The 15,904-nt window shown below is 37.0% G+C and overlaps 1 protein-coding gene across 2 annotated transcripts in view; it reads left to right on the top strand.

Annotated features, from left to right (window-relative positions):
• The window catches only part of PLCB1 (phospholipase C beta 1), a 680,752-nt gene that overhangs the window by 478,535 nt on the left and 186,313 nt on the right, over positions 1-15,904 (top strand). For both annotated transcript variants that reach the window (XM_074317198.1, XM_074317199.1), the window contains exons 7-8: positions 4,347-4,447; positions 5,695-5,861. In XM_074317198.1, coding sequence (XP_074173299.1) covers positions 4,347-4,447; positions 5,695-5,861 — 268 coding nt within the window. The remainder of the gene's footprint in view (positions 1-4,346; positions 4,448-5,694; positions 5,862-15,904) is intronic.

Genomic DNA, 15,904 nt, shown 5'->3' on the forward strand with positions numbered 1-15,904 from the left:
TTCTTTTTAGCTGTTAGCAAGCAGTGTGCAATTTCAGACAATCATTTTTAGAAACGTCTATAAAATTACATTTCAAAATCTATGAATATTGTAAAAGGAAGGCTGTTTTCTTTGCTTTAAGGGTTTGAAAATAAAAATACTTATATAAACACATACCTGAAATAGGAAAATGGTACGAAGAATGTCCTTCCTGTTAACAAAGTCTTGAATATACTCTTCCGGTTTCCATGGCAGCCCGACTAAACAGAAAAATAAGTCATAGAAGTAACTTTTTATATCAGTGACTTGTTCCCAAACAATAGGACCAGGAGGAATCAGTGAGAAATAATGGTTGGTGCTGTATTACTTGAAAAAACTATTTTACAAGTTATCAGACTATTTAAACCAAAAAGAAAATTATTTTTTAAAAAAGGCAAAAAATTGTAATTTATGTTTTCATTTTGAAAATGTTTGTCTCCAGGTATTTTACTTTTTTTAAACAATTTTTAATTTTCAATTACAGTTGACATATTATATTGATTTCAGGAGTATAACATATTGGTTAGAAATTTACATAACTTACAAAGTGATCACCCTGATAAATCTAGACCCATCTGACATCATACATATTTATTACAGCATTTTTAACTATATTCCCTATGCTATACTTTTTATCCCTGTGATTGTTTTGTAACTACCAATTTGTATTTCTTAATCCTTTCCCCCTTTCACTCATCCCTCAACCCTCCTATTGTCTGACAACCATCAAATTGTTTGCTATATCTATGAGTTTGTTTCCATTTTTTGTTTGTCTATTTATTCAGTTTTTTAGACTCCACATATAAGTGAAATCACATGGTATTTGTCTTTCTCATTCTGACTTATTTTCCTTAGCATAACACTCTGAAGGTCCCTCCATGTTGTTGCAAAAGGCAATATTTCCTTCTTTTTTATGACTGAGTAATATTCCATGGTACCACTTCTTCTTTATCCATTCCTCTACTGATGAACACTTAGGTTGCTTCCATATCTTAGCTATTGTAAATAATGCCACAATAAGCATATGGATACATACCTATATCGTTTTGAATTAAAAGGGATTTTGAATTAAAACCTTTGTTTTTGGTTTCTTTAGATAAATACCCACAAGTGGGATTACTGGGTCCTTCTTTGTCTTTTATTAGCCTTTGTTTTAAAGCCTATTTTGTCTGGTATAAGTATTGCTACCCCATCATTTTTTCTTTGTTTCCATTTTCACGAAATATCTTTTTCCATCCTTTTACTTTCTGTTTGTATATGTATTTTGATCTGAAGTGAGTCTCTTGTAAGTGTCTTGTTTTCTTATTCATTCAGCGACCCCATATCTTTTGGTTGGAGCATTTCATCCATTTACACTTAAAGTAATTGTTAATATAAATAAATAAATAAATAAATTTTAAAAAATAAAGTAATTGTAAATAGATATGTAGTTATTGCCATTTTATTATTCATGTTTTTTTATCTTTTTTCTTCTTCTTCTTCCTAAAGAAGTCCCTTTAACATTTCTTGTAATACTGGTTTGGTGTTGATGAACTCCTTTAGCCTTTTCTTCTCTGGAAAAGCTCTCTATCTGTCCTTTAAGTCTAAATAATAGCTTTGCTTAGTAATCTTGGTTCTAGGTCTTTGTTTTTCATCATTTTGAATATTCCGTGCCAATCCCTCTGGCCTGCAAAGTTTCCATTGAGAAATCAGCTGACAGTATTAAGGAAGCTCTCTTGTAAGGAGCTAACTGCTTTTCTCTTGCTGCTTTGAAGAGGCTCTCTTTGTCTGTAATCTCTGGAATTTTAATTATGATGTGTCTTAGTGTGGGCCTCTTTGGGTTCATCTTGTTTGGGACTCAGTGCAATTCCTGGGCTTGTATATCTATTTCCTTCACCAGGTTAGGGAAGTTTTCCATCATTATTTCCTCAAATGGGTTTTTACTTCTTTGCTTTCTCTTCCCCTGTTTTCACCCCTATGTTATGAATATTGGTATGCTTTATGTTGCCCCAGAAGCCTCTTAAACTATCCTCATTTTTTATGGATTCCTTTTGCTGTTCTGATTGGGTGTTTTCTTCTACCTTATTTACCAAATCATTGATTGAGTCCTCTGCTTCATCTAATCTACTGTTGACTCCCCTAATGTATTCTTTATTTTAGTTATTGTATTCTTCACTTCTGACTGGTTCTTTTTTATGTTTTCTGTCTCCATTTTTATGTTTCCGATCTCTTCACTGAGCATCCTTATAAACAGTGTTTTGAACTCTTCATCTGGTAGATTGCTTGTCTCCGTTTCCTTTCATTCTTTTTGTGGAGCTTTGTTCTGTTCATTCATTTGGGATATGTTTCTTTGTCTCTCCATTTTGTCTGCCTCTCTGTGTTTGTTTCTATGTTTTATGTAGATCTGCTATGTCTTCTTGTCTTAGTAAAGTGGCCTTATGTAGTAGGTGTCCTGTGGGGACATGTGGTGCAGTCTCCCTGGTTTCCTGAGCTGGGTGCTCCAAGTGTGCCCGTTGTGTGGATTATCTGTGCCCTCCTGTTTTAGTTGAGCCTTGGTTGCTGTTGGCATGTCAGTGAGAGGGATTGAGCCTAGGGCTGATTTGTTGTGAGGACTGGCTGTGACTACAGTGGAGGAGCTGTTGTACAAGGGCTGACCCTTCAGAACAGGACTCACTTTAGCAGGGCTCTGGTGCCTGCCTAGTTAGCCCTTTGGGTGCATCATTTTTGGAGGTGGTTGGGTGGTGCTATGGTGTAGTCTGAAGCTGGCCATGAGGTATCTTAGCTATGGTTCAGGCCAAGATCAGCCACTGTCTGTGCCCTGCCCAGAGCTACGTGGTATGAATTTCAATGTGATCTGCAGTTGGTTGCCACTTGTGCTGGGCTTTGAAGTGTCTGCTAACTAAGGCCAGTTGCTGCTAGTGTCAGGCTTGGAGCTGTTTAGCAAGAGGTATGAGGCATTCTGAGGCCAGATGCTGTTTGTTTGAGAGATTTTAAGAAAGGCTACAGCATGAGCCAAGAAGGCCGTTTTTATGGAAAAGCCATTGGAAGTGGCTTGGTGGGCCCAAAAGTTGGGTGGGGCAAGGTTTCAGGGAATCACCAGGGTGGGGAGAATGGTGTTAGCCAGGTAGATGGAGATTCAAATATGGTGCTTGCCTTGTCTTGCAGGCTGGGTGGGTAGGGTCAACAAAGGAACAATCTGGGAGCACTTCTGCCAGCACTTCTCTCTGGGAGAAAGCTGCCCTTTCTGTCCTTACTCTGAAGCCAGACATTCAGTTCCTCCCCCTATGTCCCTGGCACCTTTTGAGCTGGTGCCCCAGCTCTGGAGCTCAGAGCGAGTGATTCTGTCAGTGAGTAAGTCCTTGCATGGGCTCTTTAATAGGAACCCTTAGGACTCCAGCAGCTCTCAGTGTCACTCATCCACAATCTCTGCTTGTTTTCACAGTCAGAAGTTATGGTGACTTCTTTTCCTGGCACTGGAGCCCCAGGCTGGGGACCCTGGTGTGGGGATGGGACCTGTCATTCCTCAGGGAGATCCGCTGTAGCCAGATATCACTCCTGATTTTTAACCACCCTATGGGGGTGTGAAACCAGCTGGTCAGATCTCTATCCCTCCTACCAGTCTCAACATGGCTTCTACTGTATATCTTTAGTTTTAGGACTTCTGTTCAGCTAGACTTCAGACAATTCTCAATGATGGTTGTTCTGTAGTTTAGTTGTCATTTTGAGTTGCTCATGGGAGGTGGCAAGCACAGAATTTACCTCCTCACCCTCTTGACCAGAGCCAAAATTCTTTAATTTTCTTAAAAAATATTCATTCAAAAGTCTGCTAAATAGCACATAAACAAATATTCATGTATAAACATTCATATAAACAATGTAAGTGTTCTTCATGATGATGATCTATAAACTTAAAATGGTTAAAATGGTAAATTTCATGTTATGTATATAACATAATTGTGTACATATACTTAATCACAATTAAGAAAAGTTTAAAGCCAAAAAAGAGCAAACTAAAAGGAAAAAAAAAATCTGCTGAACACATCCTGTTTTTACTAGTTCTAACTTACTTTAGTAAATATACTTAAGAAATTGCCTTAACACCTGTTTAGAAGAAGAAAACTCTTCAACTTAAATTATCATGAAAAAGCTACAGAAAATAAGGCTTTTGATACCTTGAAGCCAGTGTCCAAATGTACTCTACAGCTGGTCTCATAAATATCTTCTGAATGTTTACCCTGACCTCCTAGAATAAAGAAAATAGGAAGGAGGGAGGGAGGGATGAAAAATGAGAAGAAGGAAGATAGGCAAAGAAAAAGAACATTAACCGACCCTGTTGTTTTATTTCCCAGAATGATTCAATACCTCAAGAAGATTTTACTGCAGAAGTGTACAGAGTTTTCCTCAACAACCTTTGCCCTCGACCTGAAATTGATAACATCTTTTCTGAATTGTAAGAGAACACATTTTAACCCCCTTTTTTTGGCTTGCAGTTGTCCTCAGGCTGATTAGGGCAGGATTTTGATCAACAGTGGAAGAAGAAAAAAGCTCTTCATACAACTATGTATAATAGTGGCACTTCTGTGTAATTTGTTGGAGAGAATCACACATCCCCACCCATGAGGTGCAACCACTGCCTTTAATGAGTTTGCTGTGATGAGAAGTTTGCTGTGATTGGTTGCTGACTGTAGCTCTTTCAGGAACCTCAGGGGATCTGTGTGCTTTAAAGAGTATGGCTAGAACAAAGAGGCATCTTGGCTTAGTGGAGATAGACTTGTATTGCATAAAAAATTCTGAACTGGGACCCAGTCATTTTACCTCTCTGAATTGCATTAGTAAAATGAGAAGTTAGGATTACTAAGCACCCTCCTAGTTGAAAATTATTTGCTTTTATGTTAAAAATTATATAGGCATTAATAAATTATAATAAGAAAACAAACAAAATATCAAGGCAAATGTGGGGAGGTAGCAATTTACCTTTTTTGATATACTGAAATCTATATGATGACAGAAAAATCAATCCAAAATTGAGAAACAAAATTAGGATTACTTCATATGGAAGACAGGCAAACAGTGCTACTAAGAATTACATTGGATATACTCACTTGGTGATGTTCATTGCCATCAATAATTTATCAAACATTGCAGTATTTGTACCATTTAACTTGACTTTGTGCTGTTAACAAGATTAAAATGGGAAGTTTGAATCACACTATTTTGAAGATTTGTATACTCTTGATGAAGTGTAACTTTAATGAAAAGAAAGATGTCCCCAGATTGTTTGTTTATTTGTTTTTAGTGATGAGTAATAAACACATCTTTAAATGATTAAGTGGAATATGGGAATGTGATGACTAAACCAGAAGTTTAGTGACATAATCGAAAAACAACCCATACCTCTGTGTTCAATTTAAAGTGGTGCATCTTTGCACACAAGATGCAGTGTTTTCCTACTATGGATTTACTCATGCATGTGGTATTGTTCAAGGGCATTGGAATTTAGTGGCAGTGATATTTGTAACCCATAGAGATCCAGCAATTGTGTAGCAGCACAGTGATTTTAGGGCAAGATAGGAATTTCAACATAGCATGCTCTTACCAGGTATGGCGGGATTTTGGTTCCCTGTAAGCTAAATGCAAATAAAAGAGTGAGACATGGTGGGAAAATATTCTAATTTCTTGTTTTTTAATTATTTTTAGTGGTGCCAAAAGCAAACCTTACCTTACCGTTGATCAGATGATGGATTTTATCAACCTTAAGCAGCGAGATCCCCGGCTGAATGAAATACTTTACCCACCTTTAAAGCAAGAGCAAGTCCAAGTATTGATTGAGAAATATGAACCCAACAATAGCCTCGCCAAGAAAGGTCAGTCCACTTTGTCCCACACCATAGGGAAGTTCTGGTTTCTCATTGTGAATGGGTCATCCACTGGTACTTATTGACATGTAGGATTATTTAGGTCAGTCTCCTACATTTGTATGCCTGCTTTCCTTTCTGTCTTAAATCACTGGCAGTTCAATCTGAAGTAGATTTTTTTTTTTAATTTTGTGTTTAATTTTTGTTGTTTTATATATATGCATGGATGTTATTTTTTTATTTAATGTCAAATCATTTCTTTTGTTTTACATTTACTCAGCCCCTAAATGCATCTTTCTCAGACAGGAAATTCATTATCTTACAAGTTGCCCCTTTGGGTCTGTTTTTAGAAGTTCTGAGAAATGACCCATATATTTTTCTAAATCTCTCAAACTGAAAAGAATATTCAGTCCATTGGACACTTATCTTATTCTTGTTTACACTATTGACACAATTTCCCACTTTGGGAAATATTATAAAAATTTGACTTTCTACATAAAAAAAAATAGTGTTTGTAGAATGAAAAATGAGTCTAAAAATTGATATCAGCAAGACAGCTCTAAGTTGCCTGGAAGTTATTAAGAAATTTATGTTTTTGATTTGTGAGAAATGAATTGCCAAAATAAGGTTACAACAATTTAATTGCCAGGAGATTTTAATTCTATGTGGCATCATAGTCCCTGAAAATGATATTCACGTGTTTCTTTATCACTAAGACCAAGTCTCATAAGGGCTGAAATATCTTCACCGAGAAAACTGGTGTGTTATCACTGAGGTTATTGTAAATTACCTAGATATGCCAGAGAGAGGAAAATAAAGTACAATTAAACAATTATTAAGAAGAAATAAATTGCATGTTAATATGCAGGCAATTTATAAATAACAGAAGTAGCTCTAGCAAGGTGATAGTCATTAATAAGAATGGTTATCATAAAAGTAGATTAAAAAGTCTTTTAATCCATAGTATTTATTCTGGAACTGGTCCTCTAAATAAAAAATGAAAGTATTTATTACGTATAAAAGTCAAATCTTATAATTAATTTTATCCTATATATTATTAGTTGGGAATTTGTAGATGAAATTTTTTAGTTTTTCTTTATTTTCTTGGTCAGGCACTTCACCTTTGTCATTGTCATCATTCTTATTGTTGCCAAGGTCAGTGAAAGGAAACAACTGACCCAACAATATGTGTTGGCATTGCCAGACCTGCCCCTCTGATCTTACTTAGTGCCACAAATATGGGATTTCTCTTTGTCATTAAGCAGGGAGCAACTCCTTGGAGATTTCACCCCAATATCTTGACAGTTCCTTTTTGAAATCCAAACTTCACCAAAAATAACTAACAGTGTTAAAATAAATCCAACAAGACGTCTAAAACCAGCCCATGACACTAGGAAAACCAAAAGCTGTTGTGAAACCAATGAGGCACTTCAAAACCTAAACTTTGCCATTTTCTCCTCACTTCATACCACACCACTGATGGCCCATGCTTCAGCTAGCATATAATGCTCCCATACATCAGACTCTGATGATTTGGACAAAGTAGAGGATACAAAGAGAAAAAAATTACAACAGCTTGTTGTAAAACTTAGCAATCCTGGAAGAACCAAGTTTGATCTAATGAAAATTAAGATGATGTCTCTTAGCTTTTGCAAGAGTATTTAACACCTTTATAGATTTACCAGATATGAATTCCATAATCACAACAGGCACACAAAATTCAGGCATATTTAAAATGGCAACTTTATTTTTCTAAAACTTAATATGATTGATCATGAAGCCTCCATGTCAACCTTGATGTGATTTTTTTAAATCACAGAATTCATTTCTCAACCCAAAAACTCCAGTAAGAAAATGAACTTGAGATATTTCACACCAAGTCATTTTGTTTGATGTTATGTGAACAAAGAAGATAAAATTGTTTTATTGTGTTGACTGTTATTTCATGGTGAAAAGGATAATTATTTTGAAATCTTTATTTGTAAGAATAAGAAATTATTGGGTTAGAGCTCAATTCTTTAGTAACTAAGAATTTGAAGTATTTTTTCCAAAAATGAAAATCAGTTTTTTAATTTGATTTTGCAGTTTGACTTTAAGATCTTTTAAGGAATTTTTTTGAGGGTCTGCTTAAATGCAACAAAGTGCAATTTAAGAAAGTATTATTTGACTTCAATATGATGACCGATGAGCAAGGAAATTAGCTCTCATTTATTATGTGACTTTCAAAATGTACATTATCATTTTATAAAGTAGCAAACCAAGGCTTTGAGGACAAAAGATTTACCTAAGGTATCACATGATGTTCTTCAAGAAAGGAGAGTTTTTAACTTTCAGTCAACTAGTTAATGCATTTTGATCAATAAACATATAAGAAAATAAGTAGGGAAGTTTAATATTATAATACGTTATAATTTATTTCTTCTGCTGCTTTAAATTGGACTCATTCTTCAAATATGCCCCAGCATTAGTTAAACTGAACTACAAACTCAATCCCATTTAACTGACAAAGACACTTTCATGTTTCCTATATTTGATAAAATGCTAGGAATAAAATACATACATAATGTGTGTGTGTATTAATATACTTAATTATATAAATATATATACATATACTCTCTGATATCAAGAAACATATTTCAAAGTAGGTGTTAAACAAATAAACCATACACAAAGTTGACATATACTAATACTTAGTTTTTATATGTATTTTATATGTTTTACTTAAAAGGTAACTTAAAATTAAATTAAAAATTTTCAATGTGGCCAAAAGCCTAAATGCTAAAGATGACCAGAGGTTAACTGACTAAAACAGCAATACATAGAAGTATGAAATGAATCCAGGAGATTATTGATTTTGATATTTTGTGGGCCTGCTGTCATTAGCATATTAGCCATATTTCCACGGTGGAATTTCTGTTTCCAGATGTGTATATTGGTTATAAATAATCAGAGGATTTCTGTGCAGTCATTGATACAGAGGGATACAAATATTCATTCCCATGTTTGGGTTCTGCAAAGAAAGGGCTTGCATCTTGTTTGTTTCAGAAGATGTTATTCTCAAGGGAGTTTGATTTATTTCTACAATTTAAAACCACACATTGAAAAATGCTGTGGCTCCCACATCAGCGAATGTATCTTCCTTGTTGTTGCCCTGTAGACCTAAATATGCTTAACATAAGGAATATCCAATGACCCTTGATTCTTTCCAACAAAAAGGTCATGAATGTCAGAGTTTGAAAACTAATATCTCCTGAGCAGTTATTTTTTTTATCACTTAAACTCTTTAGAAGAAAGCAGTGAGTAAAATTAGCATGAAAATAGAATAGTTTCATTGGTGCCCTTGGTAACAGAATGCAGATCTCTAGATTCAACAGATATTTCTGTAAATGAAGGGCTATTTTGCTCCAATAAAATGCGAAACCAAAAGAAAATATTTGAGTTTGTTAATATATTTATATTCCTGTGAAGAGCAGGTGGTCATGAGTATTGTCAAACAACTGAATTAATTTCATAGATTATAATATTAACAGATGTTTCAAGCTACATTCCTTTTTTATTATTAGCTCTCCCTTTTAAATTTTTATAAGGTGTACTATATAAAACTTCCCCACTTTGTTGCAATTAAATCATAAAAGTGAAGCTGTATAGTCTCTTTTAGATCAGTACTCCCTGAGTTAATAGCATAATAGTTGAAATGAATTCAATATTAATAATAGCAAGGCAGTCTGTTTTCAGCAAAGCAAATAAAAGTTCAGGTGAAGCATTTTCACTTCAAATAGACCTAAGCATATAATAATTGCATCAGTAAAAATAACCCTACTGTATTTTCAGTATTGTTTTATTTTTAAATACTGATACAATTGAACTATATTGCATCATTATTGTCAATAGCAAGAAGTACCCAGTGTGCTAGAGAGAGCATTGCACTTGGGAATCTTTCAACCTGTATTAAGCAGAGCTCCTTCATTTGAAAAATGACAGTTTAACTCAAACTGAAGCACAGAAAGGAATTTACTGTTGCATATAAGCAAGGTGTCAATGACTTCAGGCATGACCACATCGAGTGGCTCAAAGGATGTCATCAAGAATTGTCTGTCTTGATCTCCCATCATTTTCTTGGTCCTATCTATAATTCTTAAGCAGTCTCTCCTAAAGTGGCAACAAAGCCACCAGCAGCTCCTGGTCTACTAATCTCAGTATGCAGAAATTCTTTTTACTCATATTTCCATCAAAAGTCCCAGAAACCTGAACATGGCTTAAGTCACTCAAGGCCACTCCTGAACTAGGACCACTGTAGTCTGGAGGATGGAATGTAATAATTGAACAGACGTAAGTCACATGACCCTCCCTAGAGCCAATGAGGAGTCAACTGCCTAAAACACCTGGACTGACAATGGAAGAGATATGGTTCCTTGAAATTCAAATGGAGTGTGCTACCTAGAAGAAGGAGGAACGACCACTGGGGAGATAAACACAGCAGGTCCCATTAAAACTGGGTCAGAAATCATCATTACTGTATACTTTACCATAGGAAGCCATTTAATGTTTTTGACTAGTTCCATCCCCTATTTTTCTCACTGAAAAAATTCCCTGTGAGAATGTCTGGGAGAATTACATAAGTTGATCCTGGTAAGAAGATTGGATATATTAATTGTTGCCCACTAAACCTTTATTGACCAGAACTAATGAAAAGTGATAATTGGCATTTACACCAAATAATTTTAAACCTCTAATTAACGGGTGTGGAAGAAGTGAGATTCAGAACATTGGTCAGAGGCATTTCTGAACATTGTTGCAACTCAGCTAACAGGCTTGTTTAACTTCTTACAATGCAAAGTATGTTAGAACCATTGAAGGATGAAACCTGAAAAAAATATGCATGTTGTATCTGTGCACCAGTGTTTATTTCTGACTCAATCATTCTTTTACATTTTTTTTATTAAAATGGAATTATAGTTTAAAATTGTAAAAATTTACACTGGAATCTTACTGTTTACTTCATCACTTACTTTTCTAGATTTTAAAATCTCATTGTTTTCTCAGCACCATTTGTCTTTACTAGGTAAAAATTATAAAAATAATGATTATTTTATTTTTTTAGTGGGGAATATTGGGGAACAGTGTGTTTCTCAGGGGCCCATCAGTTCCAGGTCATTGTCCTTCAGTCTAATTGTGGAGGGCGCAGCTCAGCTCCAAGTCCAGTTGCCATTTTTTTTTTTTTAATCTTTAGTTGCAGGGGGCACAGCCCACCATCCCATGTGGGAATTGAACCGGCAACCTTGTTTTTGAGAGCTCACCCTCTAACCAACTGGCTAACGAGCCATCCAGCTGCCCCTCTGGAAGCTAAGTGGCAGCTCATTGTCTTCAATCTAGTTGTGGAGGGCGCAGCTCACTGGCCCATGTGGGAATCGAATTGGCAACCCTGCTGTTCAGAGCTTACGCTCTAACCAACTCAGCCATCCAGCTGCCCCATAAAAATAATGATTATTATTGTCTATTGTGCATCCTTGAGAGATCAAATGTGCCATAATTAAAGAAACAGGCTGGCATAGTCTTATGGCCAAGCTAATTAACCTTAGGCAAGTGACATGACACGCTCGTGTTTTAGGTTCCTCGTCTGTAAAGTGGGATGAGACCAACACTAGCAGACATTGGTCCTCTTCCCATATCTCTTGACATTCATTGTTCCATACAGTCAACAGTGTCCTCTGCAATTCTCCTGGACTTTCAGCCCAACCACAGGCAACCTACAAGTGCCCGGAACTCCACAGCCCCAGGAGTGCTTTTCATCCAGGAAGTATTATCTCATCTTTCTTGCCCCTTGTGTGGGACAGTTTGGATGCATTTTTCTCCACTTCCTCCTGGAGTTCCCCAATGGGATCGAGCCCTAGTTGTCTGCAACTGTGACCTGCTTGATCACCTTCTCTTTATTAGCTTCCTTTCCTCCCTTCTCATGTCTCCACTCCCCTCCTGTTACATCCCGGGGTTACCTCCCAAATAAACTCCTTGTACTCAAATCCTTGTCTCAAAGACTACTTTTAGGAGAACCCAAACTAAAACAAGTGCTTTTCTATAAATAGCCCTGACAGAATCAAAAGTGAAAGGTGATTAAGGTCAGAGTATATGAGCATTGAAATGAAAAACAAAAACAAACAAAGAAACAAAAAAATGGAAAGGAGTTGTGCCCAAGGCTCATTGCTTCTGACCTGTCATATAATTGCTTCAGTTTGTCACATTCATTAAAGCCCTGGTCGATGGTCTTAAATCATGGGATCTGTTGTGTGTTAGGGACTTAACCATTTGGCCAAAGTCTCAGCTCATCGAAGAGATAGCTGAGGACGTGACAATGTTGACAGTAGGACTATATTTTCTGTGTCCCAGTGCAGAGTCTTCCCCACTACTCCAGACTTCCGCATGGAGGCCTCCATCAGGACATGCTGAGGAAAGAGATTCAGGGCCAGCTATTTAGAAGTTAGCAATTGGTATCCAGCAGCGGTTTTCAGACTCGTCTTCAATGTAGCATCCTTTTATTTGTGTTTGTTTCTTCTAACAAAGTCTCACAAGAAAGGCCAATGTGCAGGAAAAACTTTAAAAGTGCTATTTTGGTTGCACAGGGGAGCCGGGAGCATAGCTGGTGATGGCTGCCCTTCTCCTGTTTCTTCTCCTGCCTCATCCCATCCCTGCAGGAACTTCTGCCAAAACCCTGGGAGATTCAGATGCACAATTTACAAACCACTCATCTGGGGGAAGTATTGACTGGTTTAAAGATCTGCCTCGCAATTAAGGTGGCATCCATTTATATATTTTGATACAGATTCCTTGTAAGAAGTAAAAGAATTGAAATGAACGAGATAGATTTTCTTCCCAAAAGGCAAGGATAGATGAAAACTATATGACATAGCCAATTCTTTTTATACCTTAATGAAGTTACTACACTAAGAAAGCTGCTGAAAAGCCACTCCAGTATTTTATTGATTAAGATCCTATTTAAATTCCACCTATTGACTTTCCAGCCTTTGTGGAAGGTCACAGGAGAATGACATTATCATCTGTGAGTATATTTGAAGCTCCTCTTAACTCTGTGTTTCATATATTCATAGACTTCTCCCAAACACTATGAGAGACTGGCTAAAATGAAAAAAAAAAATATTTTAAGATAACCATTATAAGTCCCTTGATTATTAGTTGATTTGGTAACTTTCTTCACTTTCCCTTCCTTGATTGCGTTTCCTCCTTTCTCAAGAAGCTGGAATTGGTCTGAGGAGAAGCAAATGCTGGCCCTGAGTCCCATTTCTTTCCTTCTCCAGCCTTTCTTTCCATGACCTCAAAGTCTGCTCAGAAGCCAGCTCTAGCCACAAAGTAAGTCACAACCATGTCCATTCACAGCTGAAATGGCCTTTGTTCAGAAAACAACCAGTCAGGAAAAGTATAAATAGTAACAGACAAAGTCAAATGCCAGTTCCAAGAGGTAGGGAAGTGAGGTTGGTAGTGTAATCCACCCTCGTCTGCTGAATTTTATTAAAACCTGTTTATCCCATCAGAGCATACATTCCTAAGACTCCTTGCTATTTCATGTGAGAGCTGTTGGAACAAAGCAGATAATGGCTATTCCCCCCTCCCATCAGAACACAGCATTAATAATCACTGACTATTACACCTCTCACCTTCTCAGCAAGTGTCAGTTAATAGGAACAGCTTCACAGGTTGCACTGTGCTGGAGAAAGGCCACAGAGCCACAGGAATTTGGCCCCCAACATCTGCATTACCCAGGGTCTAGTTTTATTACCAGTTGAATTTACACCAAATAAGAGGGAGGGAAACAGGTCAAATGCAGAGAGAATCAAGTCCATGGAAACCAAACAATGACCACAGGGAAGCCAGATGAGGTGAGGTGTGGACTGTCCACCCTAGCACTTAACAAAAAAGCTGAAAAATGTGCCATGGCAATGGGCAAAATAATGTCAGGAAACTGAGAATGACCGATAATTTCATTAGTTCATTATAGAGGTTCTAGGTGTTCTGCCTTATCTCTGAACCATTGCAAAAGCAAAACTACCTACAGAGTAGGATAGCATTATCTGAAGAGGATGCCTTAATGGAGAATGATTAACAAAGTTAACTTTCTCACCTAGTACTCTACCTCAACAAGTAGAAAACGAGCCAAAAATGCTTCTTGTTAATGTTGCTGTTTGTCTTTGAGTTCCCCCAGAAGCTGACCCTGGTTGAAGAATTCAAGGTCAAAGAGTTTATTTGAGAGGTGAGCCCAAGTAGCTCCAAGAGGGCAATTTAGGAAGTGAGAATGAGGAAAAGAAGGCAGCCAACAAAGGTGGTGTGATCAAACAAATTACCAGTGTGCATAACTGGATCTCAGTCCTGAGACAAACTCTAGAGGCCAGCGCAAATGCACACCTGAGTTTCCCAACCGCAGTCACTGTTTACGGATGCTCTTAAGGAAACGTTCATTCTCAGGCACTTCCAGCCATCAGACCACGACATGCAGATGGAAGTCCAGCCCAACAACAGTTCCTGGCGGCCCAACAAATACAGTCTGCTAACATGTCATTACCAACAAAACATTTGCCTTGATCACAATGGTATAAAAAGAATTTTTTTCCATCCAGCTCTTCAGCTATAACAAGAATATCCAGCCTGTCAAAGGAGAGATCCTCCAGTGTATCTGATGCCCACTGAATTTTTTTTTCTTTATTCTAACATACGTCTGATGCAGTTGCATGGATATTTTATAATCAACAAACATGTATCACCCACCTAACTTAAGAACTACGAAAAGTGGACAAATCAAGATAAAGTCTTCATTCTCAAGGAGACTATAATTCAGACAGATGCTGATATATACAAATAACTATATACCAGATAGAATGTGATACCCCTTCATTTGTTCATTTCACAAGTATCTATTGAACATCCTTTATGTGTCAGGGAAGCATGGAGGAAAGGGGATGTCTTATTTATTAAGTTTGTAGGGAGTGTCAGGAATAACTTCAAGCTCTTTATCTACTAATTATCTTGCATGAACCTCAAGACGAATCTTTGAGTCTGTATTATCCCCATTAGACAGTGAGGAAACTGAGTCTTTGAATGGTCAAATAACTTTATCACTTTGAGAAGGAAGTAATGAGAAGTAATGCTGACGGAACATAAATGCCTTGATGCTAATCTTGGCTCATTCATTCAATTATTCAATTAACACACATTTACTGAGCCTTGCTGCCCATGTCCACCCTTGAACTACAGAGTAGAAAGCTGCCATTCTTCTCCTCATGGGGCTGTCAGTATAGCTGAACCTCCTCTGTGAGGAAGGATGTCATGAAGGCTTTTGAAGAAGAAAGTGACATTCAAGCTGTGTTTTAGGAATGCTGCGGAATAGAGGGTTGGATGAGGGACAGATTAGAGTCAGCTGGCATTGAAGGACTAAGAGAAAACAATGTTCGAAGTAGTTTATCAGAAAGCATTAATGAACACATATTCTGGACGTGCTTTTATGCAAGACACGGGGAGAGAGGTAAACAAAGAGAAGGTCATGCTCTTTGACCTTAGAAAGCCAACGTCCAGCTTGACCAAGGAACATGACATTCTGGTTAAGGATCTAGAACATTTCTTCCTCCTTTGTGTTATGATCAGGAACCATTGTGAAGGGTCTCTTTTGATAGAGCAATGTGGCAGTGCACCGATAAAATGCAATGCATGTCTTTCCTACACTCTACAACCTCTAACCCTAATTGATAAATTAGCTCTTACACAAATCTAGTGGAAAGACTCCAAACCTGTGTTTAAGAAACTAAGATTCTAATGTGGATGCTGTCTTCAGGTAGCCATGTCAACTGAAAAGGACTGTTTAACCTCACTGGGTCAAAGTTTATCTGTCCTGTTAAATAATAAAACCAAACAGAACAGTGACGAGTAAATAAATTGCAGACGTGAGAATATTTTGAAAAAGTGAAAGTGCTAAATCCAAGTTAGGTGTTGTTATTATGAACTTTCACACAAAACCATCTTAACAAGTTCAACTTAATACAGAGGGACCTACAGGG

The sequence above is a fragment of the Rhinolophus sinicus genome, linkage group LG13 (assembly GCF_036562045.2).
Source record: "Rhinolophus sinicus isolate RSC01 linkage group LG13, ASM3656204v1, whole genome shotgun sequence".
NCBI classification, from domain to species: Eukaryota; Metazoa; Chordata; class Mammalia; order Chiroptera; family Rhinolophidae; genus Rhinolophus; species Rhinolophus sinicus.